At 40.2% G+C, this 16,702-nt stretch overlaps 1 protein-coding gene across 7 annotated transcripts in view; it reads left to right on the top strand.

Moving 5' to 3' along the window:
* Nell1 (neural EGFL like 1) overlaps window positions 1-16,702 on the top strand; it is an 813,237-nt gene that overhangs the window by 761,521 nt on the left and 35,014 nt on the right. For 5 of the 7 annotated variants that reach the window (XM_087211541.1, XM_004851560.3, XM_004851559.3 and 2 more), the window contains one exon: window positions 12,572-12,712. The exons of the other annotated variants lie outside the window; for them this stretch is intronic. In XM_087211541.1, the coding sequence (XP_087067667.1) occupies window positions 12,572-12,712 (141 nt within the window). The remainder of the gene's footprint in view (window positions 1-12,571; window positions 12,713-16,702) is intronic. 7 annotated transcript variants of the gene reach the window in all.

The following is a 16,702-nucleotide window of genomic DNA, read 5'->3' as shown; positions in this document are numbered from 1 at the left end:
TGGAAGCAACCCAATTGCCCATCAACTGGAGACTGGATAAAGAAAATGTGGTTTGTTTGTTTTTTTTATAAAATGGAGTACTACTCAGCCATAAAAAATGATAAATTAGAGACATTTATAGCTAAATGGATGCACATTGAGGCCATACTCCTAAGTGAAATAAATAGGACACACATGTGTAAATACCAAATAGTTTCTCTGCTGTGAGAAACTGAAAGTGTAAATAAAGACTAAAAGGTATAATAGATAATATGAAATAGGAAGAAAAAGGGCAAAGGGGAAGGGGAAGTGGGAGGGGTAGGGGAAAGGAAAGAAGAGAATGGAATTAATATGGGAAAATGAAAAAAAATGGAAGCAAAGTCTTTGTAAATAGGGAGGGATGGAGAGGTTGAAGGGAGCGTAGGGGAACGGGGAAAAAATAAGAACCAAGAGAGATTATGTCAAGGTGCAAATTTCCAATGATGAATGTCACCATGTTGTATACCTAAAATGTGCCAATAAATTAATTTTAAAAATTACCTGCTATTGAACATAGATGCTGAAATCAGAGATGAATAATCAATTTGCAGGTATTATGCTTAAATACTGCAATGTTATAGTGATTATTTTCCCCATTTTTTTAAGGAAGAAACTAAGACTGAAGTAGGCAGTATCTGGGCGGACAGCCAGCAGGGAGCAGAGCCTGGTTCAGGGTGAGCTTGGGATGAGCTTCCGGGGTCTGAGCCAGTCTGGTGAGCAGCCACATGATGATTTTGCCTCTTTACCTGCTGAGCCTCCAGTGCACCTAGCACTGGGTACACAGATATGAGCATTGACCCCTTAGAGCTTCTGTTTCATTAGTCTCCTCATGAGTATAAGGACATCAAACTTCTGTAATCTTTAAGTGGCTTTCATTGCAAATGGTTGTCTGAAGAGTAGCATGTAGTCAGCATTGAAACAGTAGAAAACGAAAGGAAGATTTTTTAAATTAAAAATAGTCCATCATTTTGCAAATCAAAAAATGCATTTATAGAAAGCACTTGTGTTAAATTAATACTATCTTAATTATCGTTGTCAGTCTACATTGTGAATTATAATATTTGCCTTACGATTTTTAATCTTAACTTTTGTGTCTCTGGTGTACATAACTGTTTATGACGGAGTTGCATGCTAAAAATGACAGTGCACCGGTTGCATGCAAAAGTTTAGAAATTCGGTTGCCCTTGTCCACATGAAGGCAAGTGCCACCACCTCAGGTGCGTGTGCCTGTCAGGGGTGAGAAAAGGGAGCCGCAGATGGCCTGCTCTCTTAGCAGAGCCCAGGCCCGGGCAAAGGCGGCAGCCACTCGGCCCTCCTTGCCAGTTCTTGTCATGTGGCTGTTTGGCTGACCAGATTAATCCCCTAGAATTTGTGTGCAAAATCTTCAGATTCTTAATGTTGGCCTCGACTTCAGTTTTTAACTATAACTGTCTGTGTGCTAAACAAAGCCACTCAGTGTACGGGGGCTGCCCCTTGCCAGAGGGGAGTCTGCCTGGGTCTGTCTGTACCAACTCCCCAAGGATAGATCTGACATGGGAACTTGAGCAGTTTTCTTTTCTTGCCTTAGGAGCTTGGGGAACTATTCCTTTTACAGTGTTCATTCCTGTGCTACTTTGTTGAGGATTGATTTTTCAACCTATCTGTTCCTTTGCGATGTTATTACGAAAGAGCCAGGAAGTAGGTAGTGTGCGTGGTCCTCGTGGCCATGGTGATGGCATGGGTGACAGAATCCTTAGCAAAAGGTTCCTGCAGCTCGAAATAGGAGTGGCCTAGAGTGTACACCAATGAAGAAAGGGCATGGCAGTCTCTGGGAGGTAATCTTGCTTTTCGTTGGCACTCTTGTGTTGACACAAGTCATTTAATAAACCATCAGTCTTTCCTCTTTTGCTTTTAATGATACTTTAGCCATTTGCATCCCATTCACCTGTGGACCTTGGTATGACCCCTGGCACAAATAATCTATGGACTTCTGTGATTGTGGCTTCTCTACTTCTTTCTGAAAGTGTTTTTGGCACAAACTAAGGGAAAATGGCAGAGGGAAACCGCTTATCAAAATTACTCAAGCAGAAAAGACACAGGTGAATAGAAATGTCACTTAACGAAGAGGGACCCCATGAAACATTACCAAAAGGAGTGAATTCCCACTGTGATATGTAACCAGTTCTTCTTGGAAGAACTTATTTCCTGCCACTAACCTTTTTTTTCATCCCCAATTTCTTAAATAAGTAGAATATTTGGCTACAAAGGGCAAAGCGTTCCGAGAAAGAGCTCATCTGTGGTTCTTCCCCCAAGGAGCAGTCTTACCTCAGCCTAACTTGCATAACGTTCCCAGGAAGAATTTGCACCCTAAACTCACCCCGAGGATATGAGGGCCAAGCCCGTGTGTCACACGTTCCATTTTGTCTGTACGCTGTGGCTGTTCGATGGGATCCCTGTTGGTGTCAGGACTCCAGTGGGAACAGTGTTGCACATCTAAAAAGACTGTCCTCGCTACTCCACGATCGACTTTGATTCTGAAGCCGGAACATTGTCTAGAGATCACAAGGAGCAAATTGGCTCCGGAAATTTGGTTCGCTGCAGGTTGGGGAGGCAAGCAATGGAAGCTCTCTGCTAAATGAGTAGCTTCCTGCACAGCAGACTCTGGATGTCTTCCCAGAAATGCGGGAGCTTCTCAGTGTCACTGGCACTGTGTTTTTCCCCCAGAGGCATATTTGTCTCTTTGTCTCCTCTCTCAGCACGTTGTGAGGTCCTCAATGGAAAAGGCCATGGGTAGTTACTCATGATTTCACAGAAAGTGGAAAAAAGAAGTAACATTCATAGTCATGGAGCAGAGCGTTTGGCAAGAGAAAGACCTGGCCTTGCAGCTCAGTTCTACCATGCATTGTCTTTTGGCTTAGGGAAGTAAAATATACTCCCAAGCTTTCTAATTTGAGAAATGCAGAAAGTAAGTTGTACTTCTCAGCATTGCCATGGGAATTGAAACATAGTGCCAGAGTACTCCATTGAAAAAAAAAAATGCTCCTTCTTTATAATTTCAGCCTTTAGCAAATCTCTGGACACATATTATGTGATAAATGACTATATCTATAAAAGAGAAATATATATATATATATATATATATATATATATATATTGCTTTTAAATATATCTGGCGACTTGAAATTGCTGCTCTTTAAACTGCCGTTGAGGTGATTCACAGTGTATGTTATTATGTGTTTGTCCCACAAGCTAGGAAACCAGAAGCAAATCACTTTTCTCATTGGTCTTCAATTTTTCCCCATGTAAAAGGATGGCAATTGGCCTCAGAGTGTGCAAGTACGAGCTTAAATTCAATAGAAAAATGTTTATATGTCATTCACAGTGTTGGTCTAAGTGGTATTTTATAAGTGAATGAATAAATGAATGAATGAATAAGTAAATGGCAAGACATACATAGCTTTTAACTTGGTGAAAAAGGGGTCTTTACTAGGATTGTAGCACAGCATGGTGACATTTCCTAGAGCTACAATATAAGCTGCTCCCTTGGGCAGAACATGTGTTCTCCTTAGTTTGCCAGCACCCGGGCTACGTCACTCATTTAGATACCTGCTGGGACCCTGTAATCTTCAGTCTTGTGACCTTGAGTATGGAGCCTGTAAAAACCATATTCCTTTATTCCTCTATGGCACAATGATTTCAAAACACCTGGGCCTTAGTCACTCAGCCATCACCAGCGTTACAATGACTAACCCACACAGTGGAAAGCAGCTATTGTATCTCCACAGGCACTGACAAGGGCTCGGCAAACAGCCATAGGCAATGACATCTAATTCATTTCTAGTTGCTCCCCACCTCCGTCATCCTGTCAGAAGTCTGTCTTCTCTAAATTCCTAAGGTGTTTCCCAAGGTGTGTAGTTAAGTTTATCCAACAAGGACTAGTGCAGTGTGCATTTGCATTTGATTTTGTTAGTTGTTACGTGGTCCTAGCTCCAACAGTTGTGAGTCCCACATGCTCCTGTGGACTCATGAGCCCAGCTCTGGATCTGGATGCCTTTGGATCACAGCATCAGCCCTGCAAAGCCACTGTCTCCCAGGTACGCAATGGAGGCTGTAGTGCTGCCCCCAGCCAGTGCCTCCTTGGGAATCTTAAACTCTGGTGCTTCTGTTAAGTGTATGCTTAAGTTTTCCCTTCCAAACTCACAGAAGAGAAAAAAACACACTTTTATTTTCTCTCTTTCAAAAACATAAATTGCAAAACTTTGTGAATTTGACAAATAAAGGCTTTTTTTTTTTCCAAAATAACTTTTCCATTATAATGGTGCTTGTCTAGCACTGTACAACATAAAAGGAATTTTTTCAGGGTAAAATTCCACAGTGACAGAAATATGGTAAATCTTTCAAAAGGACTGACTTAAACTCTTCATTTTTCATTGGTGGCTAAAGCCTCTTTGTTTTTTTTGTGGGGTGAACTGTCTTATTTATCATATCTGCATAAATACATCCACTATGAATAATGCAAGTTATTGGAATACGCTTCATAAAAAATGTGAGCCTGTCCTTAAAGGGACATCTTACAAGAATAAATGAAAAGCCAACTTGTGTTCCTCTTTTTAAATAGAAAGATAAGGGGCCAGGGATTTAACTCAGTTGTTCTGCTGCCTGGCTTGCAAGTGCAAGGTCCCAAGTTTGATTTCTGGTACCAAAAAAATAAATTAATAAATAGAAAGATAAAGCATCATTCAGAGTTGCTTCACTTGCATCTTCAGCAAGGATTCTGAAATGCATACATAATCTTGGAATTAAATGTAATAACATAAGCAGAAAAAGTAAAACATAACCTCTGTTATTTCTCAGTCATCATCAGGCCTGCAGTTTGCTGGTAGTTATAATGTGGTTTACTGAGAAGAAAAGTAGCCAGTGAAGTTTTGGAATCAGAAAAAAATAACTCTTTCTGGCTTGGTTTCCTTATCTATAAAGTAGGAATAAGAGCATTCTATTGTTTGAATTCACTTTAGATGAGCCATATTTTCCTATTTATGTCTAGCAATATCTTACTGTTTCTACTTTATGATTGTACAATTTTCCTCTGAAGTTTATCGTTATTGTACTAGGCAGCTATGCTGGCTGCAAACTCTAAATTCTGCCTCTATTGTGGCACCACTGGCTGAAATTTCTACTCAGTTCTTTCACCTGGAAACCTGTGGATAACAATGCATTATGTCAGCTGTATGTGCTCAGTGAGGATTATTCATGGGTTCTAATGAAAGAGAAGCCCCCTTCCTCCCAAGTGGGCATAAGTCTGTACGGTGTAACAGTTATTGGTATGAATTTGGAAGTCACATAGCCCTTGGTTTAAACCCTTACTCTAGCATTATCTGGGTGATTTACCATGGGTATATTATTAAAAAATCCATCCCTCCATTTTCTGTAAAAGTAGGGTAATTCACATTGTCTCAAAAACATTCTGAAGATCAAATAAAGTAGCAAGTATAAAGCACTTGTCAGAAGCCTGACACATATCAAATTACTAATAAATGGAAGTTCAAAAATTCTTTCGATTTGATGGAGAGAGAAATTATAGCAAGAAACAGAAAACACTAAAAGAAAATAGGTGTCAGAGTTAAATAGGTTGATAAAACCAGTAAGCACAAGAGGAGTTGAAAGAAAGGACACAGAGCTTCTTGGTAAAATTTGAAACTGCATTTGGGTTTAAAAAAAAATATTTCTCAGGAGTGAAACCTGAAATGAAATTGGTTATGGGATAAATGCATGCTTGAGGTAACTGCTCCATAGAGTTAAAATGTTTTGTGCTCATGATTTTTGATAGATAAAGGTACAGTGATCAAGAAAGTCAGATAACTATTCTTTGAATACCTGGTAGTAGAATTTTTAAAAAGGATCATTTTTAATTACTAGAGGATAAAGATACAATGTAAAATCACAGAATCATCAGAATTCAGGCTTGGAGTAAATATGATCTTGTTCAATGCTTTAAAAATGTTCAGTGGTTATAGTGGTAAAATTTCAACAGGCATACAGTATAGAAATGTAAAACTTGTTATTATCATTCAGGGTTTGATCAACTAGAATTTCGCTTGTGTGACTGTATGGAAATCTCATCTTCCGTAGAGTCATTGGTTGAAAATTGCTAAATTAGCTCAACTTTTGCATATTGTATAAATAAAAGAACTAATGTATTGAATTTGAAAGTAATTTATTCAAGCTTGTTTAGCTATCACGTGTGAGAACAGCTAGTATGATTTTAATTACATCTGAGGGAATAGTTCTGAGACGATCAGCTTGTAATGCTATGGGTCAGAGAGGGCCATGACTGAAAGCCCAGCCAACAGGTACTGCTGCACTCACTCAGGTCGGAGCAGATGAGGACCCGAGCCATGACGGTGGTGGCACAAATAGACAGTGATTGTGAAGCAGAACTGTATACCATGCCAGCGCAAGAATAGCCTGCGCACCTTCCTTCCTTCCCTTCCCTCTCACTTAGCAAATATTCATTAGTGCTAACTTCCAGGTTCTGTTCTGTCTTCATGCTCGGGTTCTAGTGAAGAGGGAAAAGAAAACAAAGATGTAAACATAAGGAATAAAGGATGTTAGATGGCAGTAAGATGAGAAAAATATTATAAGACAGGATAGGAAATATTTGGAGTAGGAGGAGCAAGAAGTGGTTATAATTTTATATATTGTGGGAACAGAAAAGGTCCGTGAGACAGTGTAACAGGAAAGGGCTAAGCAAGCTGAGAGATTACACCTTAGAGATATCCAAGAGAGCAGTTTGGGCACAAAGGACAGCACAGGCAAAGTCTAGAGAATGCTTCGTCTGCTTGAGGAATAGCTCGGAGGCCAGATTGGCTAGCCTGGGTTAAAAAAGGAAGAGCGGTTGGTGAATTCAAGAAGACAAGAGAGGGCAGAACAAGTGAAGCTTTGTAAGCTAGTATAAGAACTTTGAGCTTTATTTTACTGATTATGGTGGGTTAGAGTAAAGATGGAGAGTTGGGGAAGACCGAATGTGGTCCACAGAAAGATGTATTGCACTGTAATATGAATAAGGCTTGTCTCCACCTAAACTCATGTTAAGCTTTGGTCCCCATGGAACCGTGTTGATTCAGGTTTGTCTTTGGCAGGTTATTATGCCCTGGAGGCTCCGCTCTCTTGAATGGGTTCATGTCACTCCTGAAAGAATGGGTTCGTTATTCTGAACCTAGCACTTTGTTTTGGTTTTTGTACCAGGTGACCTCTTTTTCACATGTGTCCACTGTCCCCTCTGCCTTTCTGTCAATGTGTATGGAAGGGCACATGGCTCTCACCAAAAGCCACACCAATAATTGCACCATACTTCCATCCCTCCAGAACTGTAATCTAAGTAAACCTCATTTCTTAATAAATTATCCAACCTCAGGCATTTTGCAGTTGTATTAGAAAATGAACTTTGATGTATGATATGTTAAACTTTGGGCAGAATGAGCTTGAAATGAAGACCCCGCTGAGGCTGAGCTTAGCTAATCTCAGCTAATAGTAAATGGATGTCTGAATTTATGTTAGAGATGAACTTTGGAATGTTAGTCAGGGGGCTTCCAGATGAAAGAAGAAAATTTTGAAATATTAATAGATTTTTTTTGAAAAAATTTGGATCTTTTCTTAGAGAATAGATAAACAACAAAATAGTTTTCAGAGGTAAAATTGGAAGGGCACAACCAGGAAGAGGCCAAATCTGTTGTACAAAGTCAGTATGGAAAGAGATTTAAGAAAGGTGCAGAACCACAGCACCAAAGCCAGGATACCATTATTAATAGCAGGTAATGCTTAGTTTAATGGACCCAAACTAGTTACTAATTAGGACTTACAGAGAAGAAACAGTAATAATGATGTAACTGTATATTTCATGTAGCGATTCATTGACTTTACTGAACTTGTTCACACCTTATTGAAGCTTCTTTTGTGAGGCAAACAAAACATGTGTTACTTAAATTGCAATTTAGCTAATGAAGGATCTAAGTTATAAAGAGGTCATTTAAAACTTTTCGCAGTCTCTCACTTGGTTAGTAGTAAAGGAAGGCATAAGCCCAGAGCCTAGGTATCTCCTCTTGTAGGGAATAAAGGCTAGAAAGCAGCCTTAAGTGTGCTATCGCACAATCTTTTAAGTTTGGACTGTCTTAGAGTGGACACATAGCTCTTCAGTGGCCCAGTGGGGGTTATAGATTAGAGAGCAATAATATTCGAGGCCTAATGAACGTCTTCTTGGTTTTGTAGAGTAGCTTCACACTGATCTGACTCAATCCTTAAGATAACATTATGAGTCAGGTATTATTAACCTCATTTAAAACCCAAGGGGACTTAAGCTCAGAGAAAGATAAATAAGATTCTCATGCATATAGGAAGTTCCAGCATCAAGATCCACACCCAGGTGTATGTGACTACAAAGCTTTGTCTGGATGTACATTTTTGTCCTGACTTCTGACTCTAAGTTCACTACTTCCACTCCTGTAGCTGCCTACGTAATCCTAGCCTTCATCTCCTGCTCACCAGCTGAATGACTGTTAGAAGGCTTAAAGGACCTCTTCATTCCTTAACTTCTTCATTAGCCAGATTGGGTTTAAATAACACCTAGTTGTTTGCCTCTCAAACAAAGCTTCCATAAAGTGTGAACAAGTCCTGTGTTGGAACTGGACTGTTTCTTGTTTGCCCTTTTTTTGTAAGTATGAGTCTGTATGAATTCTAACCTGAATACAGTCTTTCCCCTCCATATGGAAAGGGGTTTATCACAGCAGTTAGGAAATCCTGGCTGTAACAATAAAGCAGCCCCAAACTGTGTAATGGCTCAATAACACAGAAATGTATTTCTTATATAACTCATCTGTGACAGTTTCAGGTCTGTGGAAGGCCTCTGATCTACTTAGTCATGCAGAGAGACAGGCAGATAGAGGCTCTAACATTTCCAATATGTGACTTCTAAGGGTTCCCCAAACACTGGCCTTCAAAAAGCAGAAGGAAATATCACCGAGGCTCATTATGAGCCATTTCTATGGGCCATACTGGAATTACATTATTTCTTGATTCGTAACTACAGCTCAGTTGCATAGCTTCAGCTACTTGCAATGGAAGTGCGCCCAAGACACACCCATGGGCATCCAGGGAGAAGAAAAGAGAGCTCATTTCTACTGCAGGGTCTACAAATGCTGTGCTCATTACAGTCCTAGCATTCAGCAAATGTCATACAAAAATCATGATTTTAGTATATTTGTAGCAATGTATGTTGCTAATCCCACTTATATTCATATGACTTTTTATGGAGGGAGAATTTAAGTTTTTAGGGGGTATATGTATGTATTCATAGATGCCTTTACTGAATGCTCTAGAATATTACAATTGCCTCAGAATCCCAATGAGCACCTTAAAAGATTTAGAAATTGTCTCTTAATCCTTATCAGTTACAACTTACAGAAAAAAAAAAAAAGACTTGGAGAGTTGAATAAACGGCATTATATAAATCACCCTTTCTTGATTCATCAGGAAGTAACATGATAGTTTAGTGACCATTGCAGGCTCAGGCTTAGCTAGTTTTGAATCCAAGTTCAGCTGTGTAACTCAAGCAATAATGTTAGCTTTTGTGTGGCTGATACTTGGTCACCAAGATGAATACTATGGGTTCTACTCTCAAGAATCCCCAGTATCTTTTGTTTCCTCTGTTGCATTTGCAGGTCTCTGCTGGATTACACTGAGATTTATAAAATCCTAGGACTTTCTATTAACAGAAAAAATAAATTTTTGCTTGTCTGTTTCCTTTGGGACAGCTGACACACTGGGAGGTGCAGCCAGGCTTTGTGATTGATCAGAGCTCCTTGGGCAAGAGAGCCAGGTTCTTTGGTGAACTCAACAAGAACCCTGTTCCCACAGCATCTGTCTTGTTTGTTTGCCAGTAGCAAGTGCTGACTGGGAGAAACAAATCTCTCAGGACAAAGGCAGCCACAATCCAGCATGGAGAGAAATCATCATTTATAATTTGCAAAGTCTCCAATGTGTTGCTGAAAAGCCTCCAGGTATTTTCTATATTTGGATGTGTGGTAGTTGCAGTTAATACTGTTACAACTACATAGAAGAAACAGCCAGTTTTATGAAGAGGGTGAACATGGGAAGGCCCCGCATGTGCAGTATGGTTTATGTGCAGTATGGTTGGTTTAAAATGAATTTTCTGCCTTTAGCGTAGACCTGGCACTGAGAACAGAAATGCATAGCCTTATTACCAGGTGCCAGTGTGTGATGAATCCTGCTTACTCCCAGTGAGTCCCTGGAATCTGCTCTGGGAGGTGCAGGTCCCAGACAAGGGACATATTCACTCCTTTCCTCATTTCCAGTGCACCTTGGGGGTTCTGTAGTGTTTCTGGGGAGGTTGTAGACACATAGCCACCTGGCTGTCTGCACTGGCTGTGAGAGACCCCTGTGCAACAGGGATCATGGAAATTCTTCTTAGTATCAGTATTTTTTAAAAGAAATATCTCTGAATTGAGAACTATTTGCACATCATTGGTCATGCCTGTATATCCTAGAAACTTCTCATTGAATTTAGGGCAGAGAATTTATGTATAAGATGAACAAGTAATTTATCCTCCCAATTAAGTTGGTTTTGAGAATGAAAGGGGAACATGTATAAACTTCCCTTGTCCTTGTCAAGCCAGGTATGATTGCTTTGGTTATTTGAGATGCTTTTGATTTTGTATCTCCTGGTTTTCCAAATACTAACTATGGCTACAATGTTATCTAAAGTATTGTTGGCAACGTAAAGGTGATGGAATCTGTGGGTATCACTTTTCTGACAGCTTTTTAATGCCACAGGTAGAATTTGTTGCTGCTCTGTTACCGAGAGTTATCTTTCAACCTCACATAGAGAAAATCAGTCTTCTTTCGATTTTCAAACTGATATGAAAATCAGTCTTCTGGTTGTGTATCTTGTTGCTTTGCATTTGGAAAGCACTGAGCTGGTTCTGTAAGGGAGGGTAAAGCTTTCTCTCTGTGAGCCACAGCCCCCGTTACATCTCCCTTAAGTCTTTGGTATTTCTCGTGATCCGAGATACATCTCACATAATCTATACCTGTAAAGTCGAGAAATGGCAGTATATGTAATTATAGGGGATTCATTTTCTGGGGATTTATAATAAATACACACACAAGCTGACTGCAGTATATGAAGGTGCCCTAGATGATCTGGGTCCTGAGAACTGATGAGAGTTAGAGGCCTGTGGGATGTCCTGTGGGAAAGGACTGAACGCAGTGAAGGAGCAAGGTGACAACTGATGCTGAAAGGAAAAGCTGGGGTTGCACAGCACAAGCAGCTGTGCCTTTTCCCGGTCTACCTGGCTTTGAGAGCGTCAGGTTTCGGCTGAATCCACGTACTCACTCATTACATAACTCAGGAATGAGATCAGTAACTCAGGCAACAGAATGCCGTCAGTGCATTGCCTCTGAGGAGATGCCTGTAATACAGACCTGCTGAAAGATACCGAGTATCTGATTCAGTATATGTTATAGCCCAATGTAAATTAATTTTCAGCTCGTTTAGTCAATAGTTCAGGTATTTCCATGAGAAATAGTAGAAGATGTCCAGCTAGCACTGGCTGTAGTCTAAGAAATAATTTCATGAAGAAATCAATAAAAATTTCTGGTATAAGAAACAGCAGCTCTTCTTTCTGCAATGGAGTCAACCAAATTCTCCCCAGAAGCAAGAGTTTAGGCTGGAAAAATCTGCACCTCCAGGTATTCGTTGATCCTAAAGAACCAGATATCTACCAACTCTACATGATGACTATAAGAATTGTGTACCATGAACATAGACTAATGAAAAGTTTAAAAAGAACCAGATCATAGAGAACTGAACTAAAGGCCTTTCTTTCATTAGGAGTTAGTAAAAATGAGGAATTTTGATGGACTAGCATCTTTAATCAGCAGTTTTAAATGAATTAGAAGAGTAGTTCCCAAACTGTGTTCCCCAGGATACTAGCTTTGTGAAATAGTAAAGGTATTCTAAGAAAAAAAAAAAAAGACTCACCAGTCAAATAAATTTGCAAAACAGTGGATATTATCATTCTTCTTTGAAAGCTTTGCAATCTGAAACTGCAATTTAGTAAAATCAGTAAAACACTACCTAACCCAGTTTCCTGAACTATTTGTTCATAAGTATCTTTGAAGAACACAAAGTAATATCTAAAATTACTAATTTTGAAACACTGAATCCAAGGAAAATCACACACACCTGATTGGAAAGCAGTGCCTAGTGTCTTCAGCTTGGCTATTGCTTATTGTGGTGGCAACACAAATTGGCAGGTAGGAGTGTCTTCCTAGCCCTCATCTCTCCCATTCATTGTCCAGTATGTGAGAAAACATCAGTGAATGAAGCTTCCCAATTGTTTGGACTTGGAGGGAAACTGGCATTCCACTCTTCTTGGAACTCATTTTAGTTAACTATTTCAATTGATATGTTGGCATGACCACGTTTTGGGTGTTCACATAAAGGTTAGTGTCAAAAGACATTAATGTCCCGTTGGGCTTGTGTTTTTCTCTGAGGCAGATATTGATGAATGTACAGAGGGCATCGTTGAGTGCCACAGCCATTCCCGCTGCGTTAACCTGCCAGGGTGGTACCACTGTGAGTGCAGAAGCGGTTTCCATGACGATGGGTCCTATTCACATTCCGGGGAGTCCTGTATTGGTAAGCAGCTTTCGGCCACACCCTCTGTCACCCTGGGCCTTCGCAGGACCGGCATCCTTTCTTGGTCTGTCCGGCTGTGCTTGTTAAAATATGATCATTCACTGGTTAAATTCATTAATACTCAGATTTTCTCCAAGTTCTCTCTACAGTTTAGAGATGAGGTCAGGGATTACGTTGTGGGGAGTGTTAGAACTTTTGTACAGAAACTGGAGCAGTCAGAGGAACAAAACCTATGTGCTATGGGTGGCTAGTTCTTTCTGTGAAAACCATGGCGACTCACTGTCATCTCTGACAGTGTGAGAGGCAGCTGTGGAAAGAGGAAACAGTGCACGATGAAGAATTGGGAAGAAAGTTCAGCTTAAATCCCAGCTCTTGTACTTTACAAGTCCTTGTATTCTTAGATCCTTTGTCTGTGTGCATATAAAAATGGGGACAACCATACACATGTATTGTTAGGATTAAGTGGGCTGCTCTATGTTTAAAAATCATACGCTATGGGTTACAATCATGATGCGCTTGCGTTAACCTTGTTATTGTTACCATTGGCGCTGCCATTGTCTCCTGCACAGTCAGTGCTGATTCCAGTTCTGCCTGTGGCTCTATTAAAAGCTGAACATGGGGTGGGTATCAGATGGGGTTCTTCGCATTCCAAGACCTTACAACTTAGATGAAATGCAAACAACTGATCAAAAGCATCACTGTTTCCATGGGAACCTTAGCTGGTCCGATTCTTTCCTGTCATCTGGACTGAATTGAATTCCAAATGCTGGACACATCCAGAGGGGGAGCACCCTGACCCTGGGGGCAGAAGGGTCCTGGTGCTGGATTACAACGTGGGGATTTGATTTTGAAAATTTCTTTTCTGTGCTCATTGTGCATCTTTTTACTCTAAGGATGCTACTGAGAGCCTATGTTTTTCCAACATTTCCACCAGTGGTTTTCTAGAGTAGAGAGCAGGAACCACATAGCATGACTTGTCCACCACGGTCTTCACTACTGTTGTGTGGTGTGCAGTGTTACAAGCAGAAGCAGATGGCCTGGGACCAGACTTCTGGAGTCAAATTCCAGCTTGTGCACTTCTTCTAAGTAGCTTACCTTGGGGACATCCTTACCTAGTTTGTACTTCTTCTGTGTAATTTGTAAATAGAAATAATCTTTATATAGAATTAATCTGAGCATTGTGATAATTAATTGAATTAATAGCTGTAAAATATTCACTGATTGTTTGCTCTTATCTTCGATATCCATGCATATTCAGCGTACTTCCCCTACTCTGTCCCTATTTCTTTTCGGTGTTAAAGTAATGATTCACAACTTCCTGGAGACATTTGCATCTATGAGGGGGTCTTCAGATACTTTCTTTATATAGGTGTATCTGTGCCTGTGCTGCCAGTTAGGAACAGATGCAGATGAATAGTACTAGATCGAATGGCTGTGCAGATAGAGAGAATATAATATATGACATTAACTCTGAAGGCCAAAATAAAGTTTTAATTTTTATCAATTATATTTGACATCAAGAAAGGAGAGCCTTAGATTTTAAGTGCATAAAGCACCTTAGAGATCAGCTCCCTGGACCTATCATTTCACCTTCAGGGACTTTGCATATCCTCTGCCCCGGCTGGTAGGACATGGGGTTTGCTTTATGTCTTCATAGAAGAATCGCTCTCTGTTCTGCCAACTCTAGGCCTCTGAGCCTGGTGTAAGTTTCAATAGCTCCACTTACTGTAGTATCACACAGTTTCGTTGCTCTCTGACTAGACTTTGAGCCGGAAATGTACTTTTTCCTCTGTACTGCCAATGAGAGTATTCGGTGGTTGATATTTAGTGAACAAGAAAATGCAATCACATCCTGTCGACGGGTAAAGAAGCCCGGACTTAGAAATGATGGCACGTTGCTCAGAGCCCACACCTGGTTTGAGAAGATTAGGTCTCCAGCGTAGCTCAGGGGAGACCGCCCAGGGGCACGTGTTGTCCTGACATGATTGTCACCAGTGCCCATTGTTCTCAGAACCAGCACAGCTAGGAGGCCAGATGCTGCAGTGCCTCTGCCAAGCACCTGTCCCGGTGCTGGTTTCTCTGCCAGCCGAGTGGCATCATGGTGTGTGTGTGTGTGTGTGTGTGTGTGTGTGTGCACGCGCTTTCTGAGCCTGCTTTGTCCATGAATTGATCCCTACTCAGCACAGAAAAATCTCAGCAACCTGGACAGCTTAGCAAGGGAAAAGAATTGTTTTTATTAGAGGCATTTTAAATTTGCATAATAGTTCATTGGAATTCCTTGCATTAAAAAAATACAGAAATCTGATCCTCATGTTGTGTTTCCTTGGTCATGGAGAGCACTCTGCTGGGTCAGAGCACTTCCTGAACAAATGGTGTGTAGATTTCACCAGGCTGCTTTCACTCTGTGACTGTCCGATACCATCCTGTTGAATGTAAATAAACTTTCTCATTTCACACGGCCTTCAAGCTTTATGTGCATTGTCTCCACTGACTTTTTGGATTCATCTCCTAGATATTATCCTTTTGATTCTTTTCATGCCTTGAACATGACAAGGAGCGCCTCTCTGGTTCCAAGTTCAGGGCCTTTGCTTTTGCTGCTCTTCCTAAAACCTTCAACATCTGTCTTGTGGTTTGCACATCTTATTATTTAGGTCACATATCAAATATTACTTCTTCAGGGAGGTCCTCTCTCACTATTTTATCTTCCCCTGGCACTTCATTAAAATATAGTGTTTCTATATATTGTAGCATTTTTCAGTTCTCAAATATATTGTACATGAACACACATGTCATTTTCTCTTGCCACAAGCATACAAGTTTTTTTGAGGGCAAAGACCTTGTCCGTTTCTCAGCACTGCAGCTCTAGCCTTTAGAGTAATACAGATGAATAATAGACATTGCATGACCTATGTGAGATGATTGAAGGAACAGACATTCAAAACCATAGAGATCAGATTTATTCTCTATTTGGTTTAACTTAACATAAGGCATCACATATCACAAAACCAACCAACTATATTATTGAGAACAAATGTCATACCAACACTTATGAGGACTTCTGGGAATGTTATTATGAACAAGTTAAGGTATTTTCTCTTGAGGGATTTATGAGCTGAAATATTCTGAATCATACTAACTAACATAGCTTAGTGGCACTGAAAATTAGCACATCAAAATAAGCCCTAGATGGCATCGGCCACTAATGCTTACATTTAAAAGAAACAGCAACATCTAAAACAATCTTTTAGAAAGTGGTTTTGCAGCATGTATTGCAGCATGTATTCACCAGGCAGTAGTGTTATAATATAAATATGTGGCAGTCCAGACTTTTAGAAGAAAGCCTTGTGTCATTCCTTGCCATTTTGGCTCAGATGAGGGTAATAGGACCTGCTCCACGCAATTCATCAGTAACAGTACATGTGCAGCATTACCGATGGCATAAAGAATGGGGCTTTTGCAAGATTTATTATTTTATGAGCAAAACTGTTTATGATTGGTCCTTCTCTCCTAAAATACAAGGTGTGATTGAAAAATATGGTGAATGTTTAAATTTTTAAAATTATTACACTAAAGGATACATTGACAGTCACCTCCCAAACATACGCCCCGACTCTAAACGAACTTACCCTATTGTTTTGCCACTTTCTGGAGCAGCTCTGGAAGTTCTCTTTCCCGAGTGTCTTTGATTACTCTGTCTTGGCTATTGCATTGTCCTGAATCATTTCAAGCCATTTACCTTCCATGGTTGTTATGACTTTGGGAAGAGCCAGAACCTGCAGTTGGCCAGACCCAGTGAGTAAGGCAGATGAGAACACACCATCATCACCATCATGTGTTTACAACCTCCCTTTCCTTTGCATGGCATCATATTTCTATCACACCTCTTAACAACAAACACAAAAAAAGACTTCCAAAACTTCAAGAACAGTGTTCCAAGAGTATTTGAAGCAAGAGGAAGTATTTGGCAGGGGATTAATAGTACTGTGTCTT

This window comes from Heterocephalus glaber, unplaced genomic scaffold, assembly GCF_053883595.1.
Source record: "Heterocephalus glaber isolate CG9 unplaced genomic scaffold, H.glaber_assembly_v1.0 deba00001428, whole genome shotgun sequence".
Classification (NCBI taxonomy): Eukaryota; Metazoa; Chordata; class Mammalia; order Rodentia; family Bathyergidae; genus Heterocephalus; species Heterocephalus glaber.
This window is presented reverse-complemented; position numbering and strand designations above follow the sequence as displayed.